The sequence below is a fragment of the Schistocerca cancellata genome, chromosome 8 (assembly GCF_023864275.1).
Source record: "Schistocerca cancellata isolate TAMUIC-IGC-003103 chromosome 8, iqSchCanc2.1, whole genome shotgun sequence".
NCBI lineage: Eukaryota > Metazoa > Arthropoda > Insecta > Orthoptera > Acrididae > Schistocerca > Schistocerca cancellata.
The window spans coordinates 137,180,312-137,198,655 of record NC_064633.1 but is presented as its reverse complement, the minus strand read 5'-3'; the positions used below and the strand labels follow the sequence as shown (position 1 = coordinate 137,198,655).

General features: G+C 46.3%; 1 protein-coding gene across 1 annotated transcript in view; it reads right to left on the bottom strand.

The window, feature by feature from the left end:
• LOC126094752 (polyamine-transporting ATPase 13A3-like) overlaps positions 1-18,344 on the bottom strand; it is a 397,184-nt gene that overhangs the window by 158,463 nt on the left and 220,377 nt on the right. Inside the window, exon 3 of the mRNA XM_049909302.1 lies at positions 7-174. Coding sequence (XP_049765259.1) covers positions 7-174 — 168 coding nt within the window. The remainder of the gene's footprint in view (positions 1-6; positions 175-18,344) is intronic.

The window sequence follows — 18,344 nt, the reverse complement described above, 5'->3', positions numbered from 1 at the left end:
ACTCACCACGCAGAGCAGTTTCTGCGCGTCGCGCAGGCTGCAGCGGCAGTGGGTGAGGTAGAGCAGCATCCGCGGGAACCAGTGGCACACGAGCCGCAGCAGACCCGCCGTCGCCACGAAGGCCAGCCAAGCCAGGCACTGGCGGCCCACGCTGCGCCGGTACCCGTACACCTCCTGCAACAACACAACAAGAAAATGGTTCAAACGGCTCTGAGCACTATGGGGCTTTACATCCGAGGTCATGAGTCCCCTAGACTTACAACTTCTTAAACCTAACTAACTCCACTGTTAAATGCAGAGGAGTGAGCAGATAGGTGGAAAGAATACACTGAAAGCCTCTATGAGGGTGAAGATTTGTCTGGTGTAATAGAAGAAGAAACAGGAGTCGATTTAGAAGAGATAGGGGATCCAGTATTACAATCGGAATTTAAAAGAGCATTGGAGGACTTACGGTCAAATAAGGCAGAAGGGATAGATAACATTCCATCAGAATTTCTAAAATCATTTGGGGAAGTGGCAACAAAACGACTATTCACGTTGGTGTGTAGAATATATGAGTCTGGCGATATACCATCTGACTTTCGGAAAAGCATCATCCACACAATTCCGAAGACGGCAAGAGCTGACAAGTGCGAGAATTATCGCACAATCAGCTTAACAGCTCATGCATCGAAGCTGCTTACAAGAATAATATACAGAAGAATGGAAAAGAAAATTGAGAATGCGCTAGGTGACGATCAGTTTGGCTTTAGGAAAAGTAAAGGGACGAGAGAGGCAATTCTGACGTTACGGCTAATAATAGAAGCAAGGCTAAAGAAAAATCAAGACACTTTCATAGGATTTGTGGACCTGGAAAAAGCGTTCGACAATATAATATGGTGCAAGCTGTTCGAGATTCTGAAAAAAAGTAGGGGCAAGCTATAGGGAGAGACGGGTCATATACAATATGTACAACAACCAAGAGGGAATAATAAGAGTGGACAATAAAGAACGAAGTGCTCGTATTAAGAAGGGTGTAAGCGAAGGCTGTAGCCTTTCGCCACTACTTTTCAATCTGTACATCGAGGAAGCAATGATGGAAATAAAAGAAAGGTTCAGGAGTGGAATTAAAATACAAGGTGAAAGGATATCAATGATACGATTCGCTGATGACATTGCTATCCTGAGTGAAAGTGAAGAAGAATTAAATGATCTGCTGAACGGAATGAACAGTCTAATGAGTACACAGTATGGTTTGAGAGTAAATCGGAGAAAGACGAAGGTAATCGGAAGTAGTAGAAATGAGAACAGAGAGAAACTTAACATCAGGATTGATGGTAACGAAGTCAATGAAGTTAAGGAATTCTGCTACCTAGGCAGTAAAATAAGCAATGACGGACGGAGCAAGGAGGACAACAAAAGCAGACTCGCTATGGCAAAAAAGGCATTTCTGGCCAAGAGAAGTCCACTAATATCAAATACCGGCCTTAATTTGAGGAAGAAATATCTGAGGATGTACGTCTGGAGTACAGCGTTGTATGGTAGTGAAACATGGACTGTGGGAAAACCGGAACAGAAGAGAATCGCAGCATTTGAGATGTGGTGCTATAGAATGTTGAAAATTAGGTGGACTGATAAGGTAAGGAATGAGGAGGTTCTACGCAGAATCGGAGAGGAAAGGAATATGTGGAAAACACTGATAAGGAGAAGGGACAGGATGATAGGACATATGCTAAGACATGAGGGAATGACTTCCATGGTACTAGAGGGAGCTGTAGAGGGCAAAAACTGTAGAGGAAGACTGAGATTGGAATACGTCAAGCAAATAATTGAGGACGTAGTTTGCAAGTGCTACTCTGAGATGAAGAGGTTAGCACAGGAAAGGAATTCGTGGCGGGCCGCATCAAACCAGTCAGTAGACTGATGACCAAAAAAAAAAAAAAACTTAAGGACATCACACACACCCATGTCCGAGGCAGGATTCGAATCTGCGACCGTAGCAGCAACGCGGTTCCGGACTGAAGCGCCTAGTATCGCTCGGCCACAACGGTCAGCAACACAACACATCACGCACGTCACACCACATCTACATCTACATTTATACTCCGCAAGCCACCCAACGGTGTGTGGCGGAGGGCACTTTACGTGCCACTGTCATTACCTCCCTTTCCTGTTCCAGTCGCGTATGGTTCGCGGGAAGAACGACTGTCTGAAAGCCTCTGTGCGCGCTCTAATCTCTCTAATTTTACATTCGTGATCTCCTCGGGAGGTATAAGTAGGGGGAAGCAATATATTCGATACCTCATCCAGAAACGCACCCTCTCGAAACCTGACGAGCAAGCTACACCGCGATGCAGAGCGCCTCTCTTGCAGAGTCTGCCACTTCAGTTTGTTAAACATCTCCGTAACGCTATCACGGTTACCAAATAACCCTGTGACGAAACGCGCCGCTCTTCTTTGGATCTTCTCTATCTCCTCCGTCAACCCGATCTGGTACGGATCCCACACTGATGAGCAATATTCAAGTATAGGTCGAACGAGTGTTTTGTAAGCCACCTCCTTTGTTGATGGACTACATTTTCTAAGGACTCTCCCAATGAATCTCAACCTGGTACCCGCCTTACCAACAATTAATTTTATATGATCATTCCACTTCAAATCGTTCCGCACGCATACTCCCAGATATTTTACAGAAGTAACTGCTACCAGTGTTTGTTCCGCTATCATATAATCATACAATAAAGGATCCTTCTTTCTATGTATTCGCAATACATTACATTTGTCTATATTAAGGGTCAGTTGCCACTCCCTGCACCAAGTGCCTATCCGCTGCAGATCTTCCTGCATTTCGCTACAATTTTCTAATGCTGCAACTTCTCTGTATACTACAGCATCATCCGCGAAAAGCCGCATGGAACTTCCGACACTATCTACTAGGTCATTTATATATATTGTGAAAAGCAATGGTCCCATAACACTCCCCTGTGGCACGCCAGAGGTTACTTTAATGTCTGTAGACGTCTCTCCGTTGATAACAACATGCTGTGTTCTGTTTGCTAAAAACTCTTCAATCCAGCCACACAGCTGGTCTGATATTCCGTAGGCTCTTACTTTGTTTATCAGGCGACAGTGCGGAACTGTATCGAACGCCTTCCGGAAGTCAAGAAAAATAGCATCTACCTGGGAGCCTGTATCTAATATTTTCTGGGTCTCATGAAGAAATAAAGCGAGTTGGGTTTCACACGATCGCTGTTTCCGGAATCCATGTTGATTCCTACATAGTAGATTCTGAGTTTCCAAAAACGACATGATACTCGAGCAAAAGACATGTTCTAAAATTCTACAACAGATCGACGTCAGAGATATAGGTCACCGTGTCACAAGTGGCATAAAAAAGTAAACTCTTCTGTGATACGTTCGAAGCGTTTTCAAGGAAATACTGGGCACTGTTAAAATACCCAAGAATGACTTACTGGTGAGTTTCCGTGTCAAATCTTTATTTACTAACATATAATAATAATGTGTGACGAGGGCCTCCCGTCGGGTAGGCCGCGCGCCTGGTGCAAGTCTTTCGATTTGACACCACTTCGGTGACTTGCGCGTCGCTGGGGATGAAATGATGATGATTAGGACAACACAACACCCAGTCCCTGAGCGGAGAAAATCTCCGACCCCGCCGGGAATCGAGCCCAGGCCCTTAGGATTGACAGTCTGACCACTTTTTTTTAAAGTCTCATTTTGTTTGTTTTCGTTCGTTGTATCTGCTCGGCGCGGACGTCGCAAGACACCCGTTTCAGTTCGTCGTTGATCCATTAACTCAGTTTTTTTATTACAGAGGGCAGCTAACCCTCTGACCGAACACGCTGAGCTACTGTGCCGGCTTCCACTCAGCTACCGGCGGCGGACATTTACTAACATGCTAGCAGCACATACTATATAGATCATTGGGGGTAAAATTGCTCCAGATGTATGTGACTTGGTCGAATTATGCTTGTGGTCAAATTATTTTATACTGGGAAACCCAGCAATCCTTTGCAAATGCTGTATGTATATTAGAATGGATAAATGACCTAACTTCTTTCTCTCCTCTCACTCTGTCCTCCTCTCTTCACCTCCTCCTCCCGCACTATCTATCCATCCCCTCCTCCCCCATCTCTCATTCCATCTCCTCCTCCCCCTTTCTCCGTCCATCTGCTCCTCTTCCCCTCCCTCACTCCATCTTCTTCTCCTCTCTCTGTCTGCCTCATCGTGCCCTCCCTCCCTCCTCCCTCTCTCTGTGTCCATTTAATTTCTCCCCCATTCTGTCCATCTCCTCTTCACCTCTTTCTCTGATCTCGAACCTTGTTTACTGGCACTGCAAACAAAGCATTGATTGGGAATTGAAGTCCCTTAAAGTGAGTGCGTAGGCAACGGCCTTGCCGCAGTGGATACACCAGTTCCCGTGAGATCAGCGAAGTTCAGCGCTGTCGGGCGTGGCCGGCACTTGGATGGCTGACCATCCATGCTGTCATGCGTTGTTGCCATTTTTCGGGGTGCACTCAGCCTCGTGATGCCAATTGAGGAACCACTCGACCGAATAGTAGCGGCTTCGGTCAAGAATACCATCATAACGACCGGGAGAGCAGTGTGCTGACCCCACGCCCCTCCTATCCGCATCCTCCACTGAGGATGAAACGGCGGTCGGATGGTCCCGGTAGACCACTCGTGGCCTCCAGACGGAGTGTTTTTTTTTTTTTTTAAGTGAGTGCGCAAACTGGCTGGGTTCTTTTTTATATGGGGTATGAGGGAGACCTGTCCAACTGCTGGATCTGTGAGGAAAGTAGCTTCAATGACAGTATTTTGCACAGTATTAATCTGCGAACGCGTAAGATTACGAGGTGTGCTGGCATACGCCTTCGCCAGCACACCGGCCGGCACTAGGATAGCAGGCGCTGAACTAGGCGCGCCTATGAGAAGAGAAGACCAAGACACGCCCACAGGCTACGCGCCGATAACGCCCTATAGGCAGCGTGTATATAGGCCGCCGCCGCCGCCGACCGAGTTGTCTCAGTCTCTCAAATTCAGTACCTCAGTACGTCGCATTTGGACTCAGTTCACACTGCACCTCAATACGTCGCACTGTGCTCTAATCTTCCACTGTGGTAGTCGTCGCCTCGTAACTAAGCTAGCTGTGAGGAAACGTTACTCATTGTATGCAGCAGTGATACGGATACCGACAAGATTCAAGAATTAGTACATCATGTCACCTGATTGCTGTTAAGCACAGAACTTCAGACTCGACAATCTTGAAATTAAGTACTCAATTCGTTCCTGTAATAATGTGTATTTTAACCTCGAGTGCATTTTGTGTTGTAGTCAGAGGTAACCGGCCTCCCACCAATCATACCACCCTCTCCTCATCCAGCCAAGATCCACAAAACATTACAAGAGGACACAGCCACAACATAAGGTTTCGAAAGATCCAGTTTCCGTAGTAGTATTCCAATTACAAGGCGATGAGCAATAAATACAACATTCCTGCTTCCTGATAATACCGACTGCAACGAAGAAAACGAAACAGCACATTGTTGTTTATACTCTTTTTTATAAAATTATATATAAAGAGAAAGAAGATATATGGGAGAAACAGTCTGTGTAATAAGCTAAATGCCCTATTATCATAGTTAAAACTCACTGCGAGAAAGAAAGCGAAACGGCATATTTTCACAGCACAGCACAGCACACTATTTCCTTTCTCGCAGTTGGTTTCAACAGAAAATCATTACTTTACTGCCAGATTTTTCGTTTGTATTATTTCTTCCTGTCAGAATGTTCATCTGCATGAATGTTGCTACGTCTCATCGATGGCGTCCTGCAGACGCGAAATTTAACCGTCAGCTAGAAAATTCTGCGTTACGCAAATGAGAAGCTTTTTAGAGCATTCACACAAGGTTGGTGCCGGTGGCAACATCTACAACGTACTGGCATGAGGAAAGTTTCCAACCGATTTCTCATACACAAGCAACAGTTGACCGGCGTTGCCTGGTGAAACGTTGTTCTGATGCCTCATGTGAGGAGGAGAAATGCGTACCATCACGTTTCCGACTTTGATTAAGGTCGGATTGTAGCCTATCGCGATTGCGGTTTATCGTATCGCGACATTGCTGCTCGCGTTGGTCGACATCCAATGACTGTTAGCAGAATATGGAATCAGTGGGCTCAGGAAGATAATACGGAACGCCGTGCTGGATCCCAACAGCCTCGTATCACTAGCAGTCGATATGACAGGCATCTTATCTGCATGGCTGTAACGGATCGTGCAGCCACGTCCCGATCCCTGAGTCAACAGATGGTGACGTTTGCAAGACAACAACCATCTGCGCGAACAGTTCGACGACGTTTGCAGCAGCATGGACTATCAGCTCGGAGACCATGGCCGTAGTTACCCTTGACGCTCCATCACAGACAGGAGCGCCTGCGATGGTGTACTCACCGACGAACCTGGGTGCACGAATGGCAAAACGTCATTTTTTCGGATGAATCCAGCTTCTGTTTACAGCATCATGATGGTCGCATCCGTGTTTGGCGAAATCGCGGTGACCGCACATTGGAAGCGTGTATTCGTCACCGCCATACTGGCGTATCACCCGGCGTGATGGTATGGGGTGACATTGGTTACACGTCTCGGTCACCTCTTGTTCGCGTTGACGGTACTTTGAACGGTGGACGTTATATATAAGATGTGTTACGACCCGTGGCTCTACCGTTCATTCGATCCCTGCGAAACCCTACATTACAGCAGGATAATGCACGACCTCATGTTGCAGGTCCTGTACGGGCCTTTCTGGATATGGAAAATGTTCGACTGCTGCCCTGGCCAGCACATTCTCCAGATCTCTCAGCAAATGAAAACGTCTGGTCAATGGTGGCCGAGCAACTGGCTCGTCACAATACGCTAGTCACTACTCTTGATGAACTGTGGTATCGTGTTGAAGCTGCATGGGCAGCAGTACCTGTATACGCCATCCAAGCTCTGTTTGACTCATGCCCAAGCGTATCAAGGCCGTTACTACGGCCAGATGTGGTTGTTCTGGGTACTGATTTCTCAGGATCTATGCACCCAAATTGCGTGAAAATGTAATTACATGTCAGTTCTAGTATCATATATTTGTCCAATGAATAACCATTTATCATCTGCATTTCTTCTTGGTGTAGCAATTTTAATTGCCGGTAGTGTAGTATCGGGGAAATAGTAGAAGTACGTAGGTTATTAAGATTTGTAGCTTACTTCTGTCCGAATGTTTATTGCAGCTTAGCACTACAATTGAAAATATGTCGATCAACAACTTTTCGAGCGTTTTGCTTCAGGTTTCCTATTATACAATATGTTTATGTATTATATAGGAATATATTCAAAACATATGTAGCCTATGTCCGTTTGAATGTTTATCAGAGCTTTGTGTAAAAATGTGATACAAATCGGTCAGGAACTTTTTGAGATATTTGGTAACAATGTTAAACAGTGTCTTGTCTTTCTATAATGGTATGGATATAAGCGGGGACTTCCATGGACAATGTGACGAGGTTGCTATGACCTCATCTTTGTCGCCCGTAGCAGCTGACATCTTTATTGAGCATTTCGAATAAAAGGCATTAAGTAATGTACAACTAAAACCATCTCTCTGGCTTCGTTATGTGTAGTGTTCCGCTATTTTCTGAATAACTTTCATCCAAAACTCTTCTTTATCCTGGAGGTGGGGTGTGCTGCTGGCCCCCCGTTCTCAGATGTGTTTAGACTACAGAACACCTGATAATACTCTCGTGCACAGAGTTTATAGCAAAGACAAAAATGCGTCTAGACGCCGCTTCTCACCACCCCACCACTCAGCCCAGAAGCAAGTTGCTCTGAAAACTCTTGTCATCGCGTGCATTCCGCATCAGTGACAAGATGAGCTTGCGATCAGAGCTAGATTTCCGTAGAGGGACACTGATGGCCAACGCCTATGATGATCCTTTCATAAACAGAGCCTTTAGACGGAGTGGTTCAAATGGCTCTGAGCACTATGGGACGGAGTGGTAATAATGATAATGTAAACAAGAGTAACAAAGAACCTCTCTCACACTGTTAGGTTCCCGTTTGCGTCTGGAGTAACCGACCGGATAGGCAGTATCCATCGGAAGACTGGTTTAAGACTACGTTTTGCTTTCAACATAAAACAAAAAACTTTTTCCGATCTGCAACGTACGAGCCTGGCTAGCTCCACACTGCTGGAGCGTATGAAGTGATGTGTAGTTGTGGGAAAGTATGTACTGGAGAAACTGGAAGGACAATAAATATCAAAGATCACGAACGCCACCAACGGTTGAGACAACAGGTGAAATCAGTGGTAACGGAGCTCCAGGAAGGACGTGACCAAGTTATGGATTTTAAGAACATACACGTGCTAGTTACAGAAAGTGTTGAAGGAAAGTCCGTAAAGCAGCCCAAATATCTTAGAGTGATTACAGTTTCAATACAGATAACGGCTACAGATTTCCGTCTTCGTGGTTACCCATATGGTGTGTACTGAAGCAGTGCATCAGCTCAGCTACCGGTAATAAATAGATCACTACTTGTTGCCAACTGCTGAGTTGATGTACTGCCATTGTACGCACCATAGGCGATAAGAAGCGTCCGTTTAGCGGACACCGACGTTTTGGACCTTCTACAGAAGCTATATACACTCCTGGAAATGGAAAAAAGAACACATTGACACCGGTGTGTCAGACCCACCATACTTGCTCCGGACACTGCGAGAGGGCTGTACAAGCAATGATCACACGCACGGCACAGCGGACACACCAGGAACCGCGGTGTTGGCCGTCGAATGGCGCTAGCTGCGCAGCATTTGTGCACCGCCGCCGTCAGTGTCAGCCAGTTTGCCGTGGCATACGGGGCTCCATCGCAGTCTTTAACACTGGTAGCATGCCGCGACAGCGTGGACGTGAACCGTATGTGCAGTTGACGGACTTTGAGCGAGGGCGTATAGTGGGCATGCGGGAGGCCGGGTGTACGTACCGCCGAATTGCTCAACACGTGGGGCGTGAGGTCTCCACAGTACATCGATGCTGTCGCCAGTGGTCGGCGGAAGGTGCACGTGCCCGTCGACCTGGGACCGGACCGCAGCGACGCACGGATGCACGCCAAGACCGTAGGATCCTACGCAGTGCCGTAGGGGACCGCACCACCACTTCCCAGCAAATTAGGGACACTGCTGCTCCTGGGGTATCGGCGAGGACCATTCGCAACCGTCTCCATGAAGCTGGGCTACGGTCCCGCACACCGTTAGGCCGTCTTCCGCTCACGCCCCAACATCGTGCAGCCCGCCTCCAGTGGTGTCACGACAGGCGTGAATGGAGGGACGAATGGAGACGTGTCGTCTTCAGCGATGAGAGTCGCTTCTGCCTTGGTGCCAATGATGGTCGTATGCGTGTTTGGCGCCGTGCAGGTGAGCGCCACAATCAGGACTGCATACGACCGAGGCACACAGGGCCAACACCCGGCTTCATGGTGTGGGGAGCGATCTCCTACACTGGCCGTACACCACTGGTGATCGTCGAGGGGACACTGAATAGTGCACGGTACATCCAAACCGTCATCGAATCCATCGTTCTACCATTCCTAGACCGGCAAGGGAACTTGCTGTTCCAACAGAACAATGCACGTCCGCATGTATCCCGTGCCACCCAACGTGCTCTAGAAGGTGTAAGTCAACTACCCTGGCCAGCAAGATCTCCGGATCTGTCCCCCATTGAGCATGTTTGGGACTGGATGAAGCGTCGTCTCACGCGGTCTGCACGTCCAGCACGAACGCTGGTCCAACTGAGGCGCCAGGTGGAAATGGCATGGCAAGCCGTTCCACAGGACTACATCCAGCATCTCTACGATCGTCTCCATGGGAGAATAGCAGCCTGCATTGCTGCGAAAGGTGGATGTACACTGTACTAGTGCCGACATTGTGCATGCTCTGTTGCTTGTGTCTATGTGCCTGTGGTTCTGTCAGTGTGATCATGTGATGTATCTGACCCCAGGAATGTGTCAATAAAGTTTCCCCTTCCTGGGACAATGAATTCACGGTGTTCTTGTTTCAATTTCCAGGAGTGTATATATGATACCCGGTATCAAAGTGATCACCCGAACTGTCATAGGGGCTGGAAGACTGTCTACCGTAACACCAAAACAGATTACGTATGAATAAAACCTGTGAATACAGCCGTCGTAACCAGCGATATTAATATGAGAAAGTCTGTTAGAGAAACGCCACAACAAGGAAACAGAGCCTGTTAGACAAACTTGAAGATATTTACGAATTCTCTAATTAAAAGAACGACCACGTTAAGAGGATATTATTCCCTTTTACGACTAGTTGTTAGATATGGGTTTGAAATGTGGAGAATACGCTGGTTGGGACATGTGGAGAGGATAACATACGACAGGATGCCCAAATGAATAATGAAAACCAGATTGTATTCCACCAGAAGGAAAGTATGAGCAGGAGCTAGGTGGGTGGACAATGTGTAGGCTGGCCTTACCAAGATGGAGATCCAAGGATGGCTGTTAACAAAGGAATGAGCGTATGAAATAAGTCCACAGATATGTGAGTGGCTCGAAGACTTCTTAAGTAATAGAACCCAGAATGTTGTCCTCAACGGCGAGTATTCATCAGAGACAAGGCTATCGTCAGAGTGCCCTCGGGAAGTGTGAAGGGACCGCTGTTGTTTTGTAGAGAAATGATTTGGTGGTCAGGTGTGCTGCAATCTGTGGCTGTTTGCTGATGATTCTTTGGTGTACGGAAAGATGTCGAAGTTCAATGATTGTAGGAAGATACAAGAAAACTTAGACAAAATTTCTAGTTGGTGTGATGAATGGCAACTAGCTCTAAATGTGGAAAAATGTTAGTTAATGCAGATGAGTAGGAAGAAGAAACCTGTAATGTTCGGATACAGTATTACTAGTGTCCTGGCCGGCTGGTGTGGCCGAGCGGTTCTAGGCGCTACAGTCTGGAACCGCGCGACCGCTACGGTCGCAGGTTCGAATCCTGCCTCGGGAAAGGATGTGTGTGATGTCCTTAGGTTAGTTAGGTTTAAGTAGTTCTAAGTTCTAGGGGACTGATGACCTCAGAAGTTAAGTCCCATAGTGCTCAGAGCCATTTGAACCATTTGAACTAGTGTCCTGCTTGAAGCAGTCAAGTCGTTTAAATATCTGGGCGTAACGTTACAGAGCGATATGAGAAGGAACGAGCATGTGAGAACTGTGGTAGGGGAGACAAATGGCCGACTTGGGTTGGTTGGGAGAATTTTAAGAAAGTGGTTCACCTGTAAAGGAGACCTCGTTTAGGACGCTAGTGCGACCTATTCTTGAGTTATGCTCGAGTATTTGGGATCCATGTAAGATCGGATTGAAGGAAGATATCAAAGAAATTCAGAGGTGTTACGGATAGGTTCGAACATCACTTAAGTGTTACGGAAATCTTCGGGAACTCAAATGGGAATCCCTGAAGGTAAGTCGACGTACTTTTCGAGAAACACTATTGAGAAAATTTAGAGAACCGGCATTTGAAGCGACTGCCGAACGATTCTCCTGTCTCCGACATATATTGCTCGTAAAGACCACTAACTTAAGATACGAGGAATTAGGGCTCATACGAAGGCACATAGACAGTCGTTTTTCTCTCGCTCTATTTGCGAGTGCGACAGGAAGTGACTAGTAGAGATACAGGGTACCATCCGTCACGCACCGTACGGTGGCTTGCGAAGTTTCTATGTACCGGGTGACCAAAAAGTAAGTATACATTTGAAAACTGAATAAATCACGGAATAATGTAGATAGAGAGGTACAAATTGACACACATGCTTGGAATGACATGGGGTTTTATTAGGCCCAAAAAAAAATACAAACGTTCAAAAAATGTCCGATAGATAGCGCTTCATCTGATCAGAATAGCAATAATTAGCATAACAAAGTAAGACAAAGCAAAGATGATGTTCTATACAGGAAATGCTCAATACGTCCACCATCATTCCGCTACAATAGCTGTAGTCGAGGAATAATGTTGTGAACAGCACCGCAAAGTATGTCCAGAGTTATGGTGAGGCGTTGGCGTCGGATGTTGTCATTCAGCATCTCTAGATATGTCGGTCGATCACGATACACTTGCGACGTCAGGTAACCCCAAAGCAAACAATCGCACGGACTGAGGTCTGGGGACCTGGGAGGCCAAGCATGACGAAAGTGGCGGTTGAGCACACGATCATCACCAAACGACGCGCGCAAGAGATCTTTCACGCGTCTAGCAATATGGGGTACTTTTTTTTGGTTCTAATAAAACCCCATGTCATTCCAAGCATGTGTGTCAATTTCCACCTCTCTGTCTACATTATTCCGTAGTTTATTAAGTTTTCAAATTTATACTGACTTTTTGATCACCCGGCAGATGTAGATGAAGAGAAAAGGAAAGAACAAAGATGAGTGGAAGCAGACTGTTGCGGCCATAAAGGGCTGTAGAGCAGAAGAAGGAGAGGAAGGAGATGAAGGAGAAGAAGAAGAAACACAGCTGATAGTGTCGTCTTTACTACATTAAAGTAAGTCCCAGAGATAACGTTAGTTTCTCTTTTTTAGCCATTCCGTAATCCAGACAAATGTGATTCTCATACTTTGGAGGAACTTCCTCTCTGCTTAAATAGTTCTTCATGTGGGATATGTGCCACACTTTTGACAAGACGACAGACACATTCGAGGGCAGTAGTATGGTAGACAATTGCTTATGCATACTGTGTAAGTATTAGCTATAAGATTACTTACCTTACGACGACTGAGAGAGTTTTCTATCTTGCCCTCTACGCTTCTATATGTGTTTATTTTTTGTGTTCCCACATTTACGTAATTTTTTTGTACCTGATTGCAGTTGCCGCTAGGTAATGGTATTTCTACCGAAAGTGTCCTGTTGTGAAAAATCGGCGAAATGTATGCCTTCAAGTCACCTTGGACAGTTTCTAATTTAGAATTCTACCATATGAAAAATTTTGACGCTTAAGGTTTTCTCATCTAAATATTTTACTTCAGTCGAATGGTCAATTTAAACTTTGCAGTGTTCATTTGCTCTCTTTACGGATCAGATAACTAATTCGGAAAGTAATCATTTAATTTTCGTCTACTAATGTACTTTCAGCTTAATTTCTGATGACTTTCTGCCATGGCAGTAGGTTTCAGTTAGCCTTCTCGTGCTGAACAATAACGAGGATAGCGCGTGAAGGAAGTTTACGTAGAATGGAAAAGTTCCAGTTGGTATTTTAACGCCATACGCTCGACAGCCGGCTTATCAGAGGTACCGTTACGGTACTCGATGGCCTTAAGGAGCAGCAGTAACGCTCGCTGAACGGCACGTGTCCTTCAACGCAGCCGGTAAGAACCAACGCCGAGTATTCTCCTTCGCTTGAGACCTGCAGGCGTGGCCTTGGCGCCGCACGACGTTCGTTCTGCAAGGGCCCTCGGAACCAGGCACATCCCGGGGACTCGGTGTTCTGAACACGCTAAGACAGCGTCGCAAGTACACTTTGGGACGGATGAGGCTGGCGTGCAATAACGACAACGCGAGCGATTCAGAGAAAGCCCTCAGATCGTCTCAAAAAATGCCCCAATAATAATTTTTATAATATAAATTAATTAAAAAAAAGGCATTCATTTCAATTTAAAGATTTTATTCAATGGATTATCTTTCCTTTCATGAATCACAAAGCATAGGCCAGTATTGCACGGAGCTGAGCCGCAAATTTTTTAGGTAAGAGCAGATATATTCGCAGTTTTTATTGAGGTAAGAATTTTTGCTTTTTTATTCAGAGTACAGGGCCGTGGTGCAGCGTTGCTGTCGTCATAAAATTTACCAGGTTACTGAATTTTTTTATAATTTCCGGGTTTAGGAATTGAATTTTGTGGTTACATTAAATGTGAATGCATTTCTGCACGGAGACTATAAATGGGAACCAATTTTGTTCCGAGGTTACAATATTTAAAAATTCATTTTAATTATTATTTCCGTGGGAGTTTACACATGGCACATATTTTAAAATAAAATATTTTCTGTGGGGAGGTTTCACCGGGCGACCGCTACGGTTGCAGGTTCGAATCCTGCCTCGGGCATGGATGTGTGTGACGTCCTTAGGTTAGTTAGGTTCAATTAATTCTAAGTTCTAGGCGACTGATGACCTCAGCAGTTAAGTCGCATAGTACTCAGAGCCATTTTTGAGCCAGACGTGGTAACCATTTCATTAATAGTACGCTGGACTGGCAACGGCAACGAAAGCGTTTCTGAAGAAGAGAAATTAGTTAACATCCAGAATAGATTTAAGTGCCAGGAAGTCGTTTCTGAAAGTATTTGTATGGAGTGTAGCCATGTATGGAAGTGAAACATGGACGATAAACAGTTTGCACAAGAAGAGAATAGAAGCATTCGAAATGTGGTGCTACAGAAGAATGCTGAAGATTAGATGGGTAGATCACATAACTAATCAGATATTGAATAGAATTGGGGAGAAGAGGAGTTTGTGGCACAACTTGACTAGAAGAAGGGACCGGTTTGTAGGACATGTTCTGAGGCATCAAGGGGTCACAAATTTAGCATTGGAGGGCAGCGTGGTGGGTAAAAATCGTAGAGGGACACCAAGACATGAATACACTAAGCAGATTCAGAAGGATGTAGGTTGCAGTAGGTACTGGGAGGTGAAGAAGCTTGGACAGGAGAGGTTAGCATGGGGAGCTGTATCAAACCAGTCTCAGGACTGAAGACCATAACAAACATGCTGGACCACCTTTTGAACGCATGACAGCTGCGGTGCAGCGTCGCATGGTTCGGCAAAATCATTGTTAAGTTTTCGGATGTACGTGGCACAAAATGTCTCCGTACGGACCCTACAATTTCCACAAATTATCGGCTGGTGGTTTGTGGGCGTTAAGTTGGCGCCTAATGTCGGCTTCAAATCTGGCGCCTTTGTTGGCCAAGACATCAACGTGAATTATCGGGGAGTTCACCAAACCAATGTAGCACAAGTCTGGCCTTGTGAAACGGACAATTATCCAACTGAAAGATACCACTGCCGTCGGGGAAGACATCAAGCGTGAAGGGATGCAGGTGCTTCGCAACAGTTTTCATGTAGGCCACAACTGTCTACTATCGTAGAATGTGTATTCAACTACAGAGATATGTAAATAGGAACAATACGGCGCTGCTGTCGGCAACGCCTATATAAGACAACAAGTGTCTGGCACAATTATTAGATCGGTTACTGCTGCTACAATGGCAGGTTATCAAGATTTAAATGAGTTTGAACGTAGTGTTATAGTCGGCGCACGAGCGATGGGACACAGCATCTCCGTGGTAGCGATGAAGTGGAGATTTTCCAGTACGACCATTTCACGAGAGTACCATGAATATCAGGAATCCGGTGAAACATCAAATCTCCGACACTGCTGCGGCCGGAAAAAGATCCTGCAAGAACGGGACCAACGACGACTGAAGAGGATCATTCAACGTGACAGAAGTGCAACCCTTCCGCAAATTGCTGCACATTTCAATGCTGGGCCATCAACAAGTGTCAGCGTGCGAACCATTCAACGAAACATCATCGATATGGGCTTTCGAAGCCGAAGGCCCACTCGTGTACCATTGCTGACTGCACGACACAAAGCTTTACGCCTCTCCTGGGCTCGTCAACATCGACATTGGACTGCTGATGACTGGAAACACGTTGCCTGGTCGGACGAGTCTCGTTTCAAATTGTATCGAGCTATGAACGCGTAACGATATTGAGAAAACCCCATGAAACCATGAACCCTGCATGTCAGCAGGGGGCTGTTCAGGCTGGAGGAGGCTCTGTAATAGTGTGGAACGTGTGCAGTTGAAGTGATATGGGACCCCTGATACGTCTAGATACGACTCTGACAGGTGACACGTACGTAAGCATCCTGTCTGATCACCTGCATCCATTCACGTCCATTGCGCATTCCGACACACTTGAGCAATTCCAGTAGGGCAATGCGAAACCCCATACGTCCAGAACTGCCTCAGAGTGGCTCCAGGAACACTTGTATGAGTTTATTGAGCATATCTGGGACGCCTTGCTACGTGTAGTTCGGAAGAGATCGCCAACCCCTCGTACTTTTACGGATTTATGGACAGCCCTGCAGGATTTATGTTGTCAGTTCCCTTCAGCCCATCAGCCATTAGTCCATGCCACGTCGTGTTGTTGCACTTCTGCGTGCTCGCGGGGGCTCTACACGATATTAGGCAGGAGTACCAGTTTCTTTGACACTTCAGTGTATAATACTGCCACCACCGACCAGCGTCCGTGGCGCCGTGTACGTTTCGAGTCGTTCGCCTGTATGACGGCGTATCAGGTCATGACCATCGACCTGGCCAAGAACGTGATTCATCGGACCAGAGGACATGATTTCATCCATCTACGGACTTATTTCGATGATGTAGTACCCATAGCAGTCACAGTTGGCGATGTCGTTGGGCCAACATGGAAACACCTTAGGGTCGTCTGGTGTGGAGTACGATGTACAACAATGTGCGCTGAAGGGTGTGCTCCGAAATACGTCTGGCTGCACCAGCGTCTGTCGTCAGTCCTGCCACAGATCGGTACCTTTAACAAAGCGGACAAGGCTACACCGCCAAGTTGTGAGATGAGGCTTGGACGTCTGAACACTTCGTCGCCCGCTCGTAGTTTCGCCGTTCTTAAACTACTTTTCATATGTGCACTTGAATAGTCTATAAGCTTAGCCGTTTCATCCCTGGCGCCGAGCCATAACAATCGGCGCTTTGTGAAAGCCGCTTATGTGAGATGATTTTCCCATTTGCCCCTGTATGTCCATCTTTTCAGAGATTGTTACGAGACTCGGCTGTTCGATACAGGATCTGAAATGAAACACCTTTCAGCCGTCTAGTTTCCAAACTGATTTTATTTGGCTACCAGTTTCGGCGATTTACTACGAAATCTTCAGGTCCCTGACCGACGTGTAGGAAGATTCCACATCGATCCTGGCCAAACAGAGGCCAGCAGTACTGGTATTAGTAGATTTCTGCTTGCTATAGCAATCACTTCAACCATCATTTTCCTACAGGTCGGTCAGGGACCTGAAGATGGTGTAGTAAATCGCCGAAACTCGTAGCGAAACAAAATAAATTTGGAAATTAGACGGCTGAAATGTGTTTCATTTGACATCTCTCTCCGATCTGCGACTCGTATGGTTCCCCATTCGTCTCTGCTCCGGTTGCATACTTGCCTTTCCGCGTTACGTGTCCATAACTTCACCAGACGGCACTCAATCTAGCGGCGAGAAGTGGTCATAATGTGTTGGCTCGTCAGTGTTGAACAACTTTCTTCACTTTCTCGACGAGAGTGCGGAACTGCTACTCGTGTATACTGCACGGCAGCTGACTCACCCGCTAAAGAGAACCGTGCAGTAAACACATCGCTGCGGTTTGCCCTTGCCCCGTGTGACAGTAAAGCTGCGGTCATAGTGGCGCTGAAATGAAATGTCGTGTGCCGCGGGACTCCCGTCGGGTAGACCGGTCGCATGGTACAAGTCCTTTTAGATGACTCCACTTCAGCGACTTTGTGTCAATGAGGATGATATGATGGTGAGGACAACTAAACACCCGGCCCCCGTTCGGAGAAAATCTCCGACCCCGCCGCGAATCGAACCCGGGCCCATCGCAATGCGTTGACTTTTTTTTTTGGTACCTAACAAAAAGAAATAAAAATCATAGCCATCCCTACGGGGCATCGCCACTTGTGTCCCTGTCAAATAAAAATGAACTCTTACCTCTTCAGGCATTGCTTTCCTAACTATACGTAACCATCCCCCATCTAAAATGTGAAGGAACTGTACTATACAGGACTAACGCGTATGCGCCAACCCACAAAAACACGATGAAAGGAAGAGGGGAAAGGGTGTTGTAGTAGGGTACGGAAGGGTGTTTTTTTTTCGTTATATAGATATCAATGTGCGAACAGTCATAGATAGTCAAACGTGGAAAACTAAAACAGAATGAAGACACCATCGAAGATCGTAAACATAAATAACATGAAAATAAGGCTACCACTTCGTAGTCAGGCTTCCCAGCGACTGCGCCCACTGATACAGACAGTTCAATGTATGATTGTTTGCACTTCGTTCTGACCTCATCTACAACTGCCTGGAACGTTCCAACTACACGGCGGGCTGTGAAAGGCACTCCATGGGTAGTTTGCGAAGCATCGTCAATATCTGGTATGCCCGGCAATAGCATTATGTCTTTCTTGCAAATAGAGCCAGAAGTCAAGTAAATTTTTGTGTCCGTAAACCG